The sequence below is a fragment of the Tribolium madens genome, unplaced genomic scaffold (genome assembly GCF_015345945.1).
Source record: "Tribolium madens isolate multiple individuals breed KSU strain unplaced genomic scaffold, Tmad_KSU_1.1 Scaffold_97;HRSCAF=244;Tcas5.2_LG3a, whole genome shotgun sequence".
NCBI lineage: Eukaryota > Metazoa > Arthropoda > Insecta > Coleoptera > Tenebrionidae > Tribolium > Tribolium madens.
In genome coordinates this window covers 10,110,449-10,124,720 of record NW_025401069.1, presented here as the reverse complement: position 1 = coordinate 10,124,720, position 14,272 = coordinate 10,110,449, and the positions used below count along the sequence as shown (strand labels likewise).

The following is a 14,272-nucleotide window of genomic DNA, read 5'->3' as shown; positions in this document are numbered from 1 at the left end:
TTTTTACAGTCTTCGATGTGACCACTGTGAACCTTTCAAATACGGCTTCTCTTCTGAAGGGTGCAAAGAATGCGAATGTGACAAAATCGGTTCAAGGGACCATCAATGTGACCCCTCTGGGCAATGCCCATGTTTGGACAATGTCGAAGGCCGTAGATGTGACCGATGCAAGGAAAATAAATATGACCGGCAAAGAGGCTGTATCGATTGCCCCGAGTGTTACAACTTAGTCCAAGACGCGTCAAAAGAACACCAAGAGAAGCTCGCAAAACTTAATGATATCCTTGATGAAGTTGAAAGACGGCCTACTGTTATAGATGATGATGAATTTCCTTCAGAATTGGATAAACTCCAAACTAACATTGATGCTTTCCACGAAAAAGTGAAAAAAGCGACTGGGGAGAATAGTATCATCCAACAAGTCCGCGATATAAGAAATCGAGAGAAGGAAATTTCGCGGACGCTTTCCGCTATCGACGAGAATGTCTACTTGGCCAATGAAAAAGCAACCGCCGCTGAGCATAACATTGAAAACACTGACAATCTGTTGGCAGAAACTGAAGATAAATTGAACGACGCGTTTGAAGATTTGGACGTTCGGGGAAGAAAAGCTCTAGACAGTGCCTGGAAGCGGGCCCAAATCGTCGGTCAACAATCCGATCGGATGACCCAAATTGCCCACGAAGCTCGAGAAATCGCCGACCAACTTGACGCAGACGCGGATGCTTTAACCCAAAAAGCCAACGAAGCTAAAAACAAATCAAATGAAGCTTACGAAATTGCTAAAAATGCCATCAGACAACAAAACAATGTTAGTGAGACTGAAAGACAAATACGGTCAGAACTTGTAAACACTGAAATCAAGCTTAACAAAACCAAAGAATGGACGCAAGAAGTCAGTGACAGGGCGAGAGAAACCAAGAAAGACGCTTTAGCTTTGTTAAACGAAGTCACTAATTTGATCATCCCTGAAATTGACATTACGAAACTTAAGGAAAAAGCGAAGAAAGTCAAACAAGAGGCTCTGCAATTACGAAATGACACTAATAACATTGTTTCTGAGAGTAATAAACTTCTTGTGGAGATAGACGAACAGTTGTACAGAGGGCGCGAACAACTAGACCGAGCTAATATCCAACAAGACGATACTGCCGACTTGTTACAGGAAATATATTTGTATAAAAGTCACGCAGAAGCGGCGGTTAAGATGGGTAACAACATTTTGAATTCGACTAAAGAGACGTACAAGATTTTGACACGTAAATTGTTGTCATTGTATGAATTTTTGGGTAAAATTTGTTTTTAGATTTTGATAAACAGGTGCAGGACAGTAGAGCCGCGTCTGAGGAAGCTTTAAAAGAAGTTGATAGTATCCAAGAGGTGATTGACGATGCTTTCGACAAAGCTACAGATGCGGAATTGACGCTTCGGGAGGCTAAAGGCAACGCTGACGCAGCCCTGAAGAGAGCACTCCAAGCCGACGAACTTGCCAAAAACGCCTCAGCCAACGCTGAAAGTATCAAAAACGACGCTGATTTGCTGTTCCAGAATGCCTCTGGATTAAATGAAGAAGCGGATTTGATGGCAGATCGAGTGGAGGCGACCCAATCGGCCTTAAGAACGCTCATCCAGGAAACAAGGTCGAATGATACATTGATCAACCAAGCCAAAGAAAAAGTGAGTAAGATGCTGGTGATTCTTGGTTTTGAATTTGTCGTTTCAGGTCGGTCGGGCTGGTAAGGAGACGGAAGAAGTGTCGAAGAAAGTGAGTGACTTGACGAAGAATGTGCAAAGTATTTTGGCCGAATTAGGGAATTTACCACAAATTGACGACGATGAGTTGGATGTTTTGGAGAAGGAGTTAAAGGAGGCTGAAGAAAAAGTTAACGAAGCTAAACTGGATGAGAAATTGAATGAGTTGCGAGAAAAACAAAAAGGACAGAACGATTTGATTAATTTTTACAAGACGCAAATTGATCAATTGCAAAGGGAAGTTGAAAACGTTGAGCAAATTGCGAAAGCTCTTCCCGAAGGGTGTTTCAAGCGAGTCGAACTTGAACCTTAACTTTGTTCAGATACTTATTCTTTTAGGTTTTAAGTTATATACTATATTTTTTCATAGTTTTAATACCAAAGATTCTATCACAATTTTATACTAAGAATATTTTTATTATGTAGTTTTATTACTGCCATATTTTGTGTTCTAAAAGTGTTTAGTATACTCAATTGTCTGTTGTAAATATTGTGTATAATTTGGAACAATAAAATTTCAATTTTATTTCATTTGTCTTTCGTCGAGACTGGTACACTACTCTTATCAGTAGATTACAAATCTTGTACAAACAGCGTTCTATTTTATAATATACCATGCCAATCGTTTCCAAATAACATGAGCATAATTTTATGGATTTTTTATTGTTTCTACTTTTGTTACACTGGTAAGTAATTGGCCAATCTTTTTTAAACCAGCTAAACCAAATAAATACCTATTTTAGATGCTACAAGCAACAGTAAATTCGATCAACGAAAGTGTTATCAAAATGTAAACTCTAGCTTCAACGAATTAATTCAGCTAATCGATCTCTTTAATTCGACATCTTTCTCGGTTAACGTTTCTAAAATTTATGATCTTAATAACTTCGAAAAAGATATCAATGAATTACAGAAAATAGAAAAAGACACGAGAAAAATTGAAGTAAAACAAGATAGTGTCTTTAAAAAATTAGATGACACTGAACTAAACATAATAAAAGATCAGAACTTGGTAGATGAAATTTTACAAAAATTATCCAATTTTTCAAATTATAATAATTCCATTAATGAAATTTTGAAAGAAGCCAACATATATAAAAACAATATTGAAGATTCGGTTCGAATCGGGAAAAATGTATCTAAACTGTGTCAACAAGGCCGAAACAAATATGAAGAATTGAAGAGTATTTTAAATGGACTTGTGAGAAATTACAATGATGTTGCCAAAATGTACGATAATGAAGTAAATAGAACCCAGATTGTAAATGAAAGAGTAGACGATGTAATCAAAGAAATCGAAAAAGTGAAAAAAGATTTTGATGCGATTAAACTTCCGATAAATCTGGTTGAAAATTACATAAATGACTCTGAAGAAAAACTGCAACATATTATTGCATATTTGAAAAATAATACGAACACCCTGAAAGAGCTTTTAAGAGGTATTTATGTGTAACGGATTTGTTTAATTTAATTTTATTATTTTTTTTTTAGATTCAAGTGAGAAGTTCAATCAAAAGTTGATTAATAATGCAGATGCAGTAGCAAAAAGTATTTCAGAAATACAAAATAATGTCAATCAAATGAACATAGAATTGAATAAATATGAAAAAACTTTTATAAAATCAGACAATTTTCAACCCACAGTTGATAAAGAATCGGAGAAATTACTTCGCGATATAAGTGCTGAGCTCGCGGACTTGGAAAAGACATTCGACGGTATTGATTTTACTGAAGAGGAGAAAAAAATTATATTAAAGGATGACATAAAAAAAGTGAGTAGAAAGCCACATTTTTGTATCATTATTTGTTGCAAATTGAACAGTATTTAGCGGATATTAGAGAAAAAAAGTTGCTCCTAAAAGAATACATGGCGGTGCTAGATGTTGTGCCAAGTGAAGAAGAGATAAAAAAAATTAAAAAAGAAATCAAATATTTCCAGGACGCTATTGAATCCCATGAAAAACTACATAAGCTTGAGTCTGAGTTAGACGGTCTTGCAGATGTTTCAGAGCAAATCAAAAACACTTCTTGTAATATAACTTCGGGGCTCCCCACATAATTATATGTATAATAAAGTTTAATTGAGTTTCACAAATTAATTCTACATTTATTTTTATTGTTTATGACAAAAAAATTATTGACAATATTCCAATAATGAATTATTCCTAATCCTTTCGCTTGAATTTAAGAGTCAATATTGCCAAATTAAGATTTTAAATTGAGGTCAACGAGAATCAAAATAACAACAATCATTTACAGTTACCCGCTATTTGGTTGTGTCAACGTGACAATTTCAGCCACCTAGCGGGCAGTAGCTAAGATACTGTGCAATGAACCTGTATTGTGTATAGCTAAATTAATAATATTTTTTAGTGTTTAATATTGCGCTTAATATAATGTGGGTAATATCACTTAAAATAAAAGAAAAAAAGGTAGTGTTTGGTTTTTAAGACAAATACAGATACAGTGTAGCCAACGTTGCAGCTTGTCACTTTGACAACCGTACAGAGCTCTCTAATACCGACCCGGCAATCTATCAAAATTTCTAAAATGGTTGAAGTACGGTGAAGCAATGGCAAGTGCGGTGTAACGAAAGAGTGTTTTATGTATTGTTTACATGTGAAAAGTTAGTTTTTTTAAGTCATGGGGGACCTAAACGTGGACGTTTCCAAACTACCGGAGGATGTGAGGGAAAAACTAGCCGAACTAGATTTAGAATTATCAGAAGGTAAGCCTTTTGGGCCTTAGCTCAAAGATTCTCACATCTCAATCAATAAATGTATTTTCTGTTTAAAATGTGAAAAATTCATGGTAAATGTATACGAATGGGGCTGTGCCACTTTGTGTGGTACACTTTGTTTACGAATCATTGACTGGTCACTGCTGGAGAATCAGGTTTGACATAGATTTTTTAACTGAAAGTATGTACATTTTTTAGATTCTTACCATATTTTGGTGATTTTGATTCACAAAAAGGTATTACGAGCTGCCATGTCTTTTGTATAAATTATTACAAGGGCCACACCTGGATTTTTCTCAATTCCTATGGTGTATCGCACTCACTTATCCAAGCACTTGTTTTCCAGTTATGTAATTCCAATGAGCAATTCTTTAAAATTACGAGTATTGTGAATTGTTTAATTGACTACCTGTTTTTTAGCGTGAGTCATCGTCACCGAAATGAATACAAACATTAGTATATTGATACATCTACAGCACTAAGAAGGATTTTTTGCAAATGTTGGCGTTTTAGTTTTTTTATTTATTTCTAAGGCTAGTGAGTCTCTAGGGGACAGTCATTTTATCCAGATTCGTGTCCAATTAAATTGTTTTAGACGACGTAGTTTGTAAAATTTCTATAAATTGCATAAATTACACGTGAGTCATTATTTTCAAGGTTGTATCGTATTGGTGGTCTGTGCAATAAAATCTTTTTTCTCTTATTGTTTTCAATTTCGAGCCTTTGTTGTAGATTTCAGGAAGGTTGCCTGTCGTCTGTTCCAATTTCTTTATCGTCTATAGATCGTTTCCTGAGGGCACTTCCAACCCAATAAAATCGATCTTATTGTTTGAGAGATTGTTTGTATAATTTGGAGGAAACTGAGAACTGAGTCGTGAATCCTTTGGAAATAATTAGTCGTGCAGTGAAAGGAAACGTTTTTGCTCCTTGTTGTAAAAACTTGTAGAGTTAGAATAATGATGCTAATAAATGTGATAACTGCTACAAATTAAAATCTTCAATTTACGTCTCAGTCTTGAGTGCAGTGAACCTAATTATTGTATGATGTGTTATCAGTAGATCATGATGGTTTAACACTTCCTTTCGTATAAACGATTTATTTTGTCGAAAACAGGAAGTGGATGTTACCGAGTTAGGTTGGGTCAGGTTTTGATAAAAAGTGAAAAATTTGAATTTTAAATTTCGTCGAACAATGACGCTCACACGTGACAATAATTTTCAGTAGTTTCGTTGTTCTCATAAAACCATCGCTTCGTACATAATTGGGCCTATTATGAGTCACAGTTGAAGAGTTTATTGGCGTGAAAATCGTTATCGTTTACAAGTCGAATCCAAGGATCGAGTTTGAACTTTAAGAAATTCACTTGTACCGGACAATGCCAATTATTATTGTCAGTGCCACTTTAGCTCGTCACGTAATGCATTTAAAATGCAAGTCGCGATTCTAACGACGAGTTTAAGATTTACTTTATTATGATTTATTGCATGTACATAAATATCAGTTGAAGAGACGAGTTGAGATGCTTCATTTGGTCTTTTCGTGTAGAAGATAATGTGTAAAAAGTCGAAGCGATTTAAAAGGAAGTGACATGATCTTGACTTGCCAAGAACAAGAATTTCTAATGACTGCAATTTTTTATAGAATTTGTAATTTTACGACAGAAATGAATATTTAAAGTAGCTTTTTTCTGGTATGAACATTTTTATGGTGCGTCATTGACTTGGGGACTTTGGAAACCTACACGCGGAAGAAATGGTGGAATACCAGCTGACTCACTGGAAGTTGCTCATCAAGTTTTGTAGTTAAAAAAAAAGCAAGTGAAATAATGGTTGTTTTTTTCTGTTGCTTTTATCGGTCACCAATTAAATAGGTTGACCTGCCCAAACATTTAGTGAAAATCGGTCTTGGAAGTGATGCCCATACACTAGTCAATTCGACGTTTGAGTAGTAATAACTTGATTTACAATTTGATTCCAAATCGATGTGCGCAATTCACCCGAAAGCGCGACTATACTGACGCATGTAACGCCTGATAATTTGTTTTGTGCCCAAAATTATCTTTTTTGTGCATAAAAACTAATTATTTTAATTGATATTTTTACTCCAAATTGGTGAAATGATCTGTGCCAATTTATGAAAATCATCTTTTGAAAGTGTTTTTTTAGTTTTTGTTCTAAGTTGTTTTTAATTTGTTTTGATTAGTGTTATTCTAAAAAAACGGAAGTTACAAAAAATTAACTTTGCTAAAATAAATGTTTACTTGACGCTTAAAATAAATATTACACTGAAAGTAAATTTAGAAAAATGGTAATAAAAGATTATAATATAAGTAATAATCAAAATTATACTACAGAGAACAATTTTGAGTTTGTTGATGCTGATTTAAACAATGGTTTGGCAAACTTTCTATCGCAATATCGGTGCTTGAGGGCATAACCATTGCCTTTCTCTTCTAAAGAAAATACTTATATCTTTTGCCACCGTTTAGTGGTTAAAAGTAATCCATTATAAAAGAGCAGAGAATAATAGTTAGAATATTCTGCAACATGACGTGTTCAATACGTGCTTTTAATTGTGTTGCCATGGTCAATTATATCGCAAAGAAAGTTACTATGACTAGCAGAAGCTTTTATTGTCTGCATTTCTTGCAGATGTCGAGTATTGGATGATATTTTGTGATAAAACATACTGTATAAAAGTAGTAATTTTTCTGTTGCATGCTGGTTGTTGGTTGAAAGTATGTACATCAACAGATTGTGTGTGGAAATCAGAGCTGATTGATCATCAGTGATCACACGTGGCTTGAACAAATAAATTGATATTTTTGCAATTGAGGGGATTGTAATTCTTGTAGATTTAGAACGATCAATATTTAAAATCGGTAAAGTGATTACAAATTCCTTTGGTTTCTTCCCGTCCGCGCCTTCCACTCTTGCAATTTCCCGGATGATTAATATTGGTTTTAAGGTTCGTCTCCTCTTCAATGCGATTAAAACTCATTAGAGTATAATCAATAATCGTTACGCGACTTAGTGTTCTCCAAAATGATGATTAAGTTTATCTATTAATCAATTAAATTTCTACGAATCTAAAAAATATCAAGTTTATTTGAATACATTTCACACTGTAAATAAACTCGATTGAATAATGGGTAAAAACTAGGTCAGTTTGAAGCGAATACGTATTTGCTTTGTTTGCAAAATAAACAATTATTATTTATTTGGCCAGTCTGTTATGTCAAGAAAACGTCTTTTGAGCGATGAGTGCCGAGGAAAATCTTTTTCTTCAAGTCGTAGCCGTGTAGGATGTCATGACGAATTTAACAAGGAAAATGAAATGTGGGATTTTAAAATGAGTTATTTGTGGACGATCAAACATTCTGAATCATATTAACATTGATTTTGGTGTGTGGTGTATAAGCAATCGCGGGATTTTCAAGAGAAAGTCTGTTATCATATCAGAGTAATCTAAATTAAACATTAGAACACTTTGTTTAAGATAACGATAAAATTATAATAGTTGAAAGTTGGGTCATGTTGGCAGATATGTTTTCCAGGAAAAGACATCTGTGTTTTGATGACATTTTGTTTCTTTGTCACTTGCAGATACTTTTAGATTTAGATCTTTTAATGGGTCCAGTTTTCAATTTAATCTTTATAAAGGTTATTAGATTGCTTCTTGTTCACTTTACTGCTGAGAGATTAAAGTTTTTCAAAATGGAATTATTATAAGCTAAAAATACAAATTCTGAAAATAGGATGTATTTATTGATGTTATGTTAGAAATAGTAAATATCTGAATTTCAGGATAATCCCAGCAAATGAGTAATTTTGGACTGTTACTAGAGATATACGTATTATGACGTGCAATACAACACTGCACAATTTAGATCTAATCTGAAATACTTTTCGGATTGCATGTCGCAAAGTGGGGAACAGATAGAATGATTTAATAACAGGTCATTTTGTCCTATAGTTTTGAAATGGATTACAAGTTTTGGAGTTATTTATTTCCTCCCAACAGGGAATAAAAGGACGCTTATTTCCTCTTCTGTTATATTATTCCCTCGGGAATAAAATAAATGAAATACAGATTTTTACTCTTAAAAACTGTTAATGTAATGTAGAAATGAATCATTTGAGGTGTTTTTAAACAAACTCTTGGTATCGATTTTCACTCTTAAAATTGTTATTGTATGAACTGAATAAAACTTCGGTCGCCTCAGGCATTAGCTATATTCTCAGCATTAAAATTGTTGTTTATTCCCTGCATAAAAAATAACTGTTTTATTTTAAATTTTAATATAATTTACTTATCTCTACAATAAAAACATGTGATTGATAAAAGAAAATAATAAAAATTAAAAAATCGTTTCTGTTTATTTGTTCTTCCGACAAAAATTTGTTATCAAAATATAAACAGTTGCCTCACAGAAGGATAACTATGATGTAATAATAAACGATCTTTATTCATATCTTCGTTAAAAATGTAGGCTAAAACGGATACATTTAAAAGCCTTAATATTATTTTATTATCGAAAATGTTTAGTGATTTTAACATAATCTTTTGTGGTCTATAATCAGCAAGGAACAAAATATTCCCAGTGTTTCTTTGTAATACGCGGTTGCAGCTTATCTTGTTGATAATAAAGTGAATTGGTCTTTGTAGTCGAATACAAATGTTTTAAATTGCATATAAATATTTATTTGAACTCAGTTTGCACTTTCGATTTGATTTTTTGAGTGTCGCTATGAAAGAAATAATTTTGAGCACAATACAACATTTGAAATTAGTTTGTGCTACTTTTGTGGAGTAATCGGTGTCAATTTGGGGTTGAAATAAAAGTGCTTTATTTTGTGTGTGAATTTAATGACAAAGTGACCATCTGGGAAAACATTTTATTGTAAAGAAAGATAACAAAGTCTAATGGATCTACAGTTTCGATTATTTCGTGTTTGGTTCAACAATGTGCATTGACAGACATTTTCTTTTCGAGCTGTATTTTTTCCGAATAGAAGAATATGAAAAGCTTTTGTTGCTGTTCTTAATATTCTTGCTTGTCAAAATTCATAATACCGTTCTGTTCTACTTAGTACTAAAGGAACAAAATGATGCTGTAATAAAGAACGTCATTACGCTGAAAGCATTGCAGTTATAATGCACCCACAAATTCAATGATTCTCGAGGATATTCGTTTCAGAAACAAATACTCCACATTTTACGTTTCCACGACTTTCGTATGCAGATACTTTAAAATTGGGAATAAAAGAGAGTCGAGTTAAATTTGTATTTGCTACGCAATTTTATTATGTTATACGGGGATTTATTGATTTTCTGCAAGAAGGTGGTTTTTGCGGTTACTTACCTGCAACATAAAATTCTATCAGACGTAAAAAGTTAGTTTCTGAACGAGCGAAGTTGCGACTAAATTAGGAAATTGGGTTGCACTTCATTAATGGAGCCAAATATCGATTATCTTTTACTCGTCTGCAGCCAAATAACACTATTACAAGAATAATTTTCTGATGTGATGATGATTCAACAGTAAAGAATTTTTTGCCTGTTCACCGATGGTATTCATCCGAAGATACCTGAAAGTGATCAATAGTCGTGGTTTGCGTGTCAACAACAAACAACACCGTTGATCTCTTGTTTAATATTTTCCGGTTTAATCTATTATTATACATTGATAGCATAGGCTTTTCTCGTTTGTGAACTTTGTCATTTAATTAATGATAACCTTCGGCTAGTTTGTTGTGGCCAGAGTTTGAAACGGGATTTTTCTCTAGGGGATATGAAAAGAACCCTTTTTGCAATCACAATCCCTGTCATGTTTGTGTTTCGAGGAGACCTCAAACATGTAAGTTAACAAGACGAAGGAGAGGCCGCGATAATTAGTTTGGACCTGGAGGGGGTACAGACTACTAGGGGATACTTTGCTAAATTTCTTGAATAGTTTTAGAGCAGTTTATCGATCTAGGTGCTTCATAATTTCTTAATTACTCAATCGATCATTGGATTATTCAGGAACGGATGAAATAACCTACGTTACGCCCAATTGACGTTGATAAATCTCACCTTGAGAGTTTTATTTATACCTACCTGAATTAATTTTGCAGAGGTGAGATTATTACCTAGTCGTGTCACGATTTGGACAAGATTTTATTCAGAAAACGGCAAATTCGACGTTTCTTCCAGCACCACTGATTTGTTTTCCTTTCGATTTTTAAGAAAAGGAATACGTTTATCCGTTTTGTGACTCTCGAATAGTTGACGAGGGTTGGGCTAATGTGTTGTTTGTATGGAGTTGTAAACTGAAATTTGTTTAGGTAAACATAATAAAATGTGCAAAAATTTATTGTGTCTGACTGTAGAAACTATTAGTGTGTCACTCTAATTATTATCAATAGATTTAGCAAAATAGATAAAGTCAATGGTTTACCCAATTTTTTTCGTTATATTATTTGTACTTGATTTTCATGGAATATTTATTATCTTAGTGACAAATTAAACTTTCGAAATTTTACAGATTCGTTTGATAAAACTAAATAAAATGGTTTCAAGCCAAAGTGCTGTTTTAATGAAGCTATTAGCAAGCAGGTGGTCCCGCGAACTTTTCTTCATTGCATGTCGGCCGGAAATTAGTTTTTTCCATTGTAAATTAAAAAAGTGATACATTGTTACATTGAATCGTCGTTATTTTTTATTAAATGGTTGGATTTTAGGGCAAAGTTATTCACAGGTGTTGTAGTCTAGTATTAGTAGAGACATTTTTGTTTAATTCGGCTACCGAGACATTTAGTTATAAATTAAATTCTCCCTGTTAGGTGCACCTCGTTTTCGAATACCATCAAAGTTCGAAAAGTAAAACGGTAGTTGTCGCGTCATAATCTTCTGTTTTGCATAACAATTAGTAATTTCCGTGATTTGGTGTCTATGCACCAAAGTCAAATTTAAATCACTTGTCTTCCGTTCTATATTGTCGGAAAACGGTTAAAAGGTGATAAAACTAACAGAAAAATGTCAACTATTTTTACTTAGAATTATCTTGTCAGCATTTTACTTTCTCGGTAAATCTGCAAATGTAGCTAATGACCAGAAACTGGTACAAATGTGGTAATTGAAGCAGAAACTTTTGTTCCAACTGGACAGCTGGACAACTTCGTTAACTTTAAGTAAAAGTCACGCTAGCGTTAACCCGATATCGGCATTTAATTAATTTCAGGCCACAATTTAAGTACACTTGATATGAGGTGCAAATTAAATTCAGTAATTTGCAACAAGAGAACTTTGTCACTGGAATATGACTCTACTAACACCAGCATAATTAATGTATAAACTGGAATTGAGAATCTTAATTAACAGAAGTGCAATTAATATTTTTATTGTCAGTTAAAACATTGCATAAGATATATTTCAATTTTTGCTAATAGAAATGTAAACTATGCTGGTTTCGTCCTGTCCTAATGACGAAAATTTTACATTTCTTCAACCAATTGACCTCCATTAAAAGATGAAGGCAAGGCCTTAACGATCCTCAGCAATTCAAACGTATCAATTTTACTAAGAGTGGGGTATGATAATGAGGCATTGTTTTAAGGGTGGGTGTATACCGTTGGTCCAAATTAATTTTAAATTTACTCTTCGCGGTGAGCTTAGTTTTATTTTTAATGAGTTTTGCCTGCGGACAATACAAATTGGTGAAAATATCCAAGTGGTCGTCTAAATTTGTAACTGTTAAAATAAGAATCGCTTCGTTTACTACTAACAACTTGTATGTGGAAGCAGTTAACGACGAAACCAGCAGGAAATAACACGGTTCACTTACGACCTGTGCTCACATACGTACCTCTCCACTCGTGAGGGTGCTTATTACTTGACTTATTGCAGCTTGTTTGTGTACATAACATAATTAGGAAAATTTTATGTGGGTCCGTGTAACGAACCTTTAAAACGATGCTGGAAAATAAACCTACTTAAAGAGTGTTAAGAGACATAAATAGAATTTAATGATCGTGTACACTGGAACAAATCTGGTGATTGAGAGGAGTATCCTCCAATTCTATAAGATAAAAATAATCCGATTTTGCCTTGAATCAATGCGAGAACTTAAAAATGTGGGAAGCGGTTTTTTATATCTCGTTTGTACAAACTTGCAGGTGCATATGGGTGACGATTTTCCTGCTACTAATAGAAATCTTGCTATATCTCAGCGCCACCTAGGGACGGGTAGCGCGCGAGTGGCAATGAAACAAATTTCAGCTTTATTGGTTGAGTAAATTTGAGCGATGTTGTATAGAGGGCGCCACGGTTAGCAGTCTCTCATTTCGTTTTATAATCTTTAGAGCAGTTCAAATTTACTCAGGATTATTTTTTTAAAGCGGTTCAGGTGTCACGTTGTGAACTTGGTCGGATTTATTTTTTTATAACTGGAGATCGTAAATCGTGGTCAACGTTTTGTATGCGAACAGACGACAATCTCAGGTTTCAACCTGCGATCTGATAAAAACAAACAAAGACATTGTAAAAAAATTACAACGGCAATGATAACTCGATGGTGCAGTATCATTAGAGACCATCTCACGAACGTGTTTTTTGTTGCAATGATTTGAAAAATGGATATGTAGAAACGAACAGGTTTTATGTAAATTATATGGTGGCTGGGTATTGATTTCTGTTTGTGGAACTAAGTGCTGTGTTGTTTAGATGTATTTGCTATTCAGATTAACTTAGCTGTAGGGATGTTTATGTCTTTCCGACCAAATAATTTCTGTAATTTTAGGATGACACTAGTTTTATTTTTAAGTCTCAATAAAAGGAAATTTATTTTTTGATTACTCCGTGTACTCTTCTTCATTAAAAATAATTAATATGACTATCTTTAAATTTTACTGAATAAAAACGATTTTTCAATTTTTTCTAAATAAAGTGGAGTTATGGTCCATCAGCATGTTGTAAATGGGCCATCATGGAAATAAAAACATTCGTAAACAACAATTGAGGGTCGACGTTGACATATTAGGGCTATAGGAAGTCGATGAATTCAATGTGGAATAAAATATTCCCTGCCGTTCCGACTCCAGAATGAAATTCTGTTTTCTGGTTCTGCCTTTAACTGGATTCAATTAAATTTTTTCAGTGCCATCGAAAGAGATTGTTTACCCAGTCGTACTAATAATTCCCGTAATTGAAACGTTACTTCTAACGAAGTGTCGGGCTAAAACCCTAATCTACCTCTTCCATTCCATATTTAACAACCGTGACAATTAATTAAATTTCATACAGGTAAACAAGACTTGTGTGGATTTTGGCAGTGCACAACTTTCGAATCTTGTTAAATTTTATTACCATCAAGAGCAGACATGAAACTTCAGGCGTTTCTTATCACTGAAAATCATCACGAAGAGATGCAACTATCTTATTTTCAGCTAAAATGTAATATATTTAAACCCAAATAAGAGATGTATCCGGCAAAATGCTGTTGACTTTTTGCATATTTTTTGTTCTTGGTACAGCGTCGCTTTTTACGTTCTTCATTTCCATTTTTACTTCCTCAATTAACTCGGAATTGAGTTTATCACAGTTCATTTAGGAGCGTCGTTCATTACACGACCCAAAACGGCGCCTTTTTCGTTTTGTTCCAGTCCAAAATATTGGAGATTAATGGAATGCGATGACGGTTTCATGTATTACGATGTGTGAAGCTTTTTGCAGCCTGAAAATCCTATTAATTTTACGTTTTTATTACTTCTGCAACGAACAGATGATAGTGGTTTCCA

At 33.8% G+C, this 14,272-nt stretch overlaps 3 protein-coding genes and 1 long non-coding RNA gene across 9 annotated transcripts in view; all 4 read left to right on the top strand.

Annotated features, from left to right (window-relative positions):
- The window catches only part of LOC123014092 (laminin subunit gamma-1), a 28,890-nt gene extending 26,612 nt beyond the window's left edge, over positions 1-2,278 (top strand). For both annotated transcript variants that reach the window (XM_044412974.1, XM_044412975.1), the window contains 3 exons: positions 10-1,259; positions 1,307-1,677; positions 1,724-2,278. In XM_044412974.1, coding sequence (XP_044268909.1) covers positions 10-1,259; positions 1,307-1,677; positions 1,724-2,065 — 1,963 coding nt within the window. In that variant the 3' untranslated portion in view covers positions 2,066-2,278. The remainder of the gene's footprint in view (positions 1-9; positions 1,260-1,306; positions 1,678-1,723) is intronic.
- Positions 2,279-2,284: 6 nt separating this feature from the next.
- On the top strand, positions 2,285-3,843 carry LOC123014093 (DNA repair protein RAD50-like). The gene is made up of 4 exons (XM_044412976.1): positions 2,285-2,438; positions 2,496-3,191; positions 3,244-3,524; positions 3,575-3,843. Exons 1-4 carry the CDS (start codon positions 2,390-2,392, stop codon positions 3,809-3,811), a joined length of 1,263 nt encoding a protein of 420 aa, XP_044268911.1. The 5' UTR covers positions 2,285-2,389; the 3' UTR covers positions 3,812-3,843.
- A 372-nt stretch (positions 3,844-4,215) lies between these two features.
- Positions 4,216-14,272, top strand: part of LOC123015177 (disco-interacting protein 2) — a 77,927-nt gene continuing 67,870 nt past the window's right edge. For 3 of the 5 annotated variants that reach the window (XM_044414769.1, XM_044414767.1, XM_044414771.1), the window contains exon 1: positions 4,218-4,480. In XM_044414769.1, coding sequence (XP_044270704.1) covers positions 4,396-4,480 — 85 coding nt within the window. In that variant the 5' untranslated portion in view covers positions 4,218-4,395. Of the gene's footprint in view, positions 4,481-14,272 lie in introns of all 5 variants that reach the window. The other 2 variants (XM_044414765.1, XM_044414770.1) reach the window with 2 other exon arrangements.
- LOC123015179 lies at positions 4,501-5,193 on the top strand. Its single transcript, XR_006413368.1, has 2 exons — positions 4,501-4,647; positions 4,691-5,193. It is a non-coding gene; the product is annotated as an uncharacterized LOC123015179 (long non-coding RNA).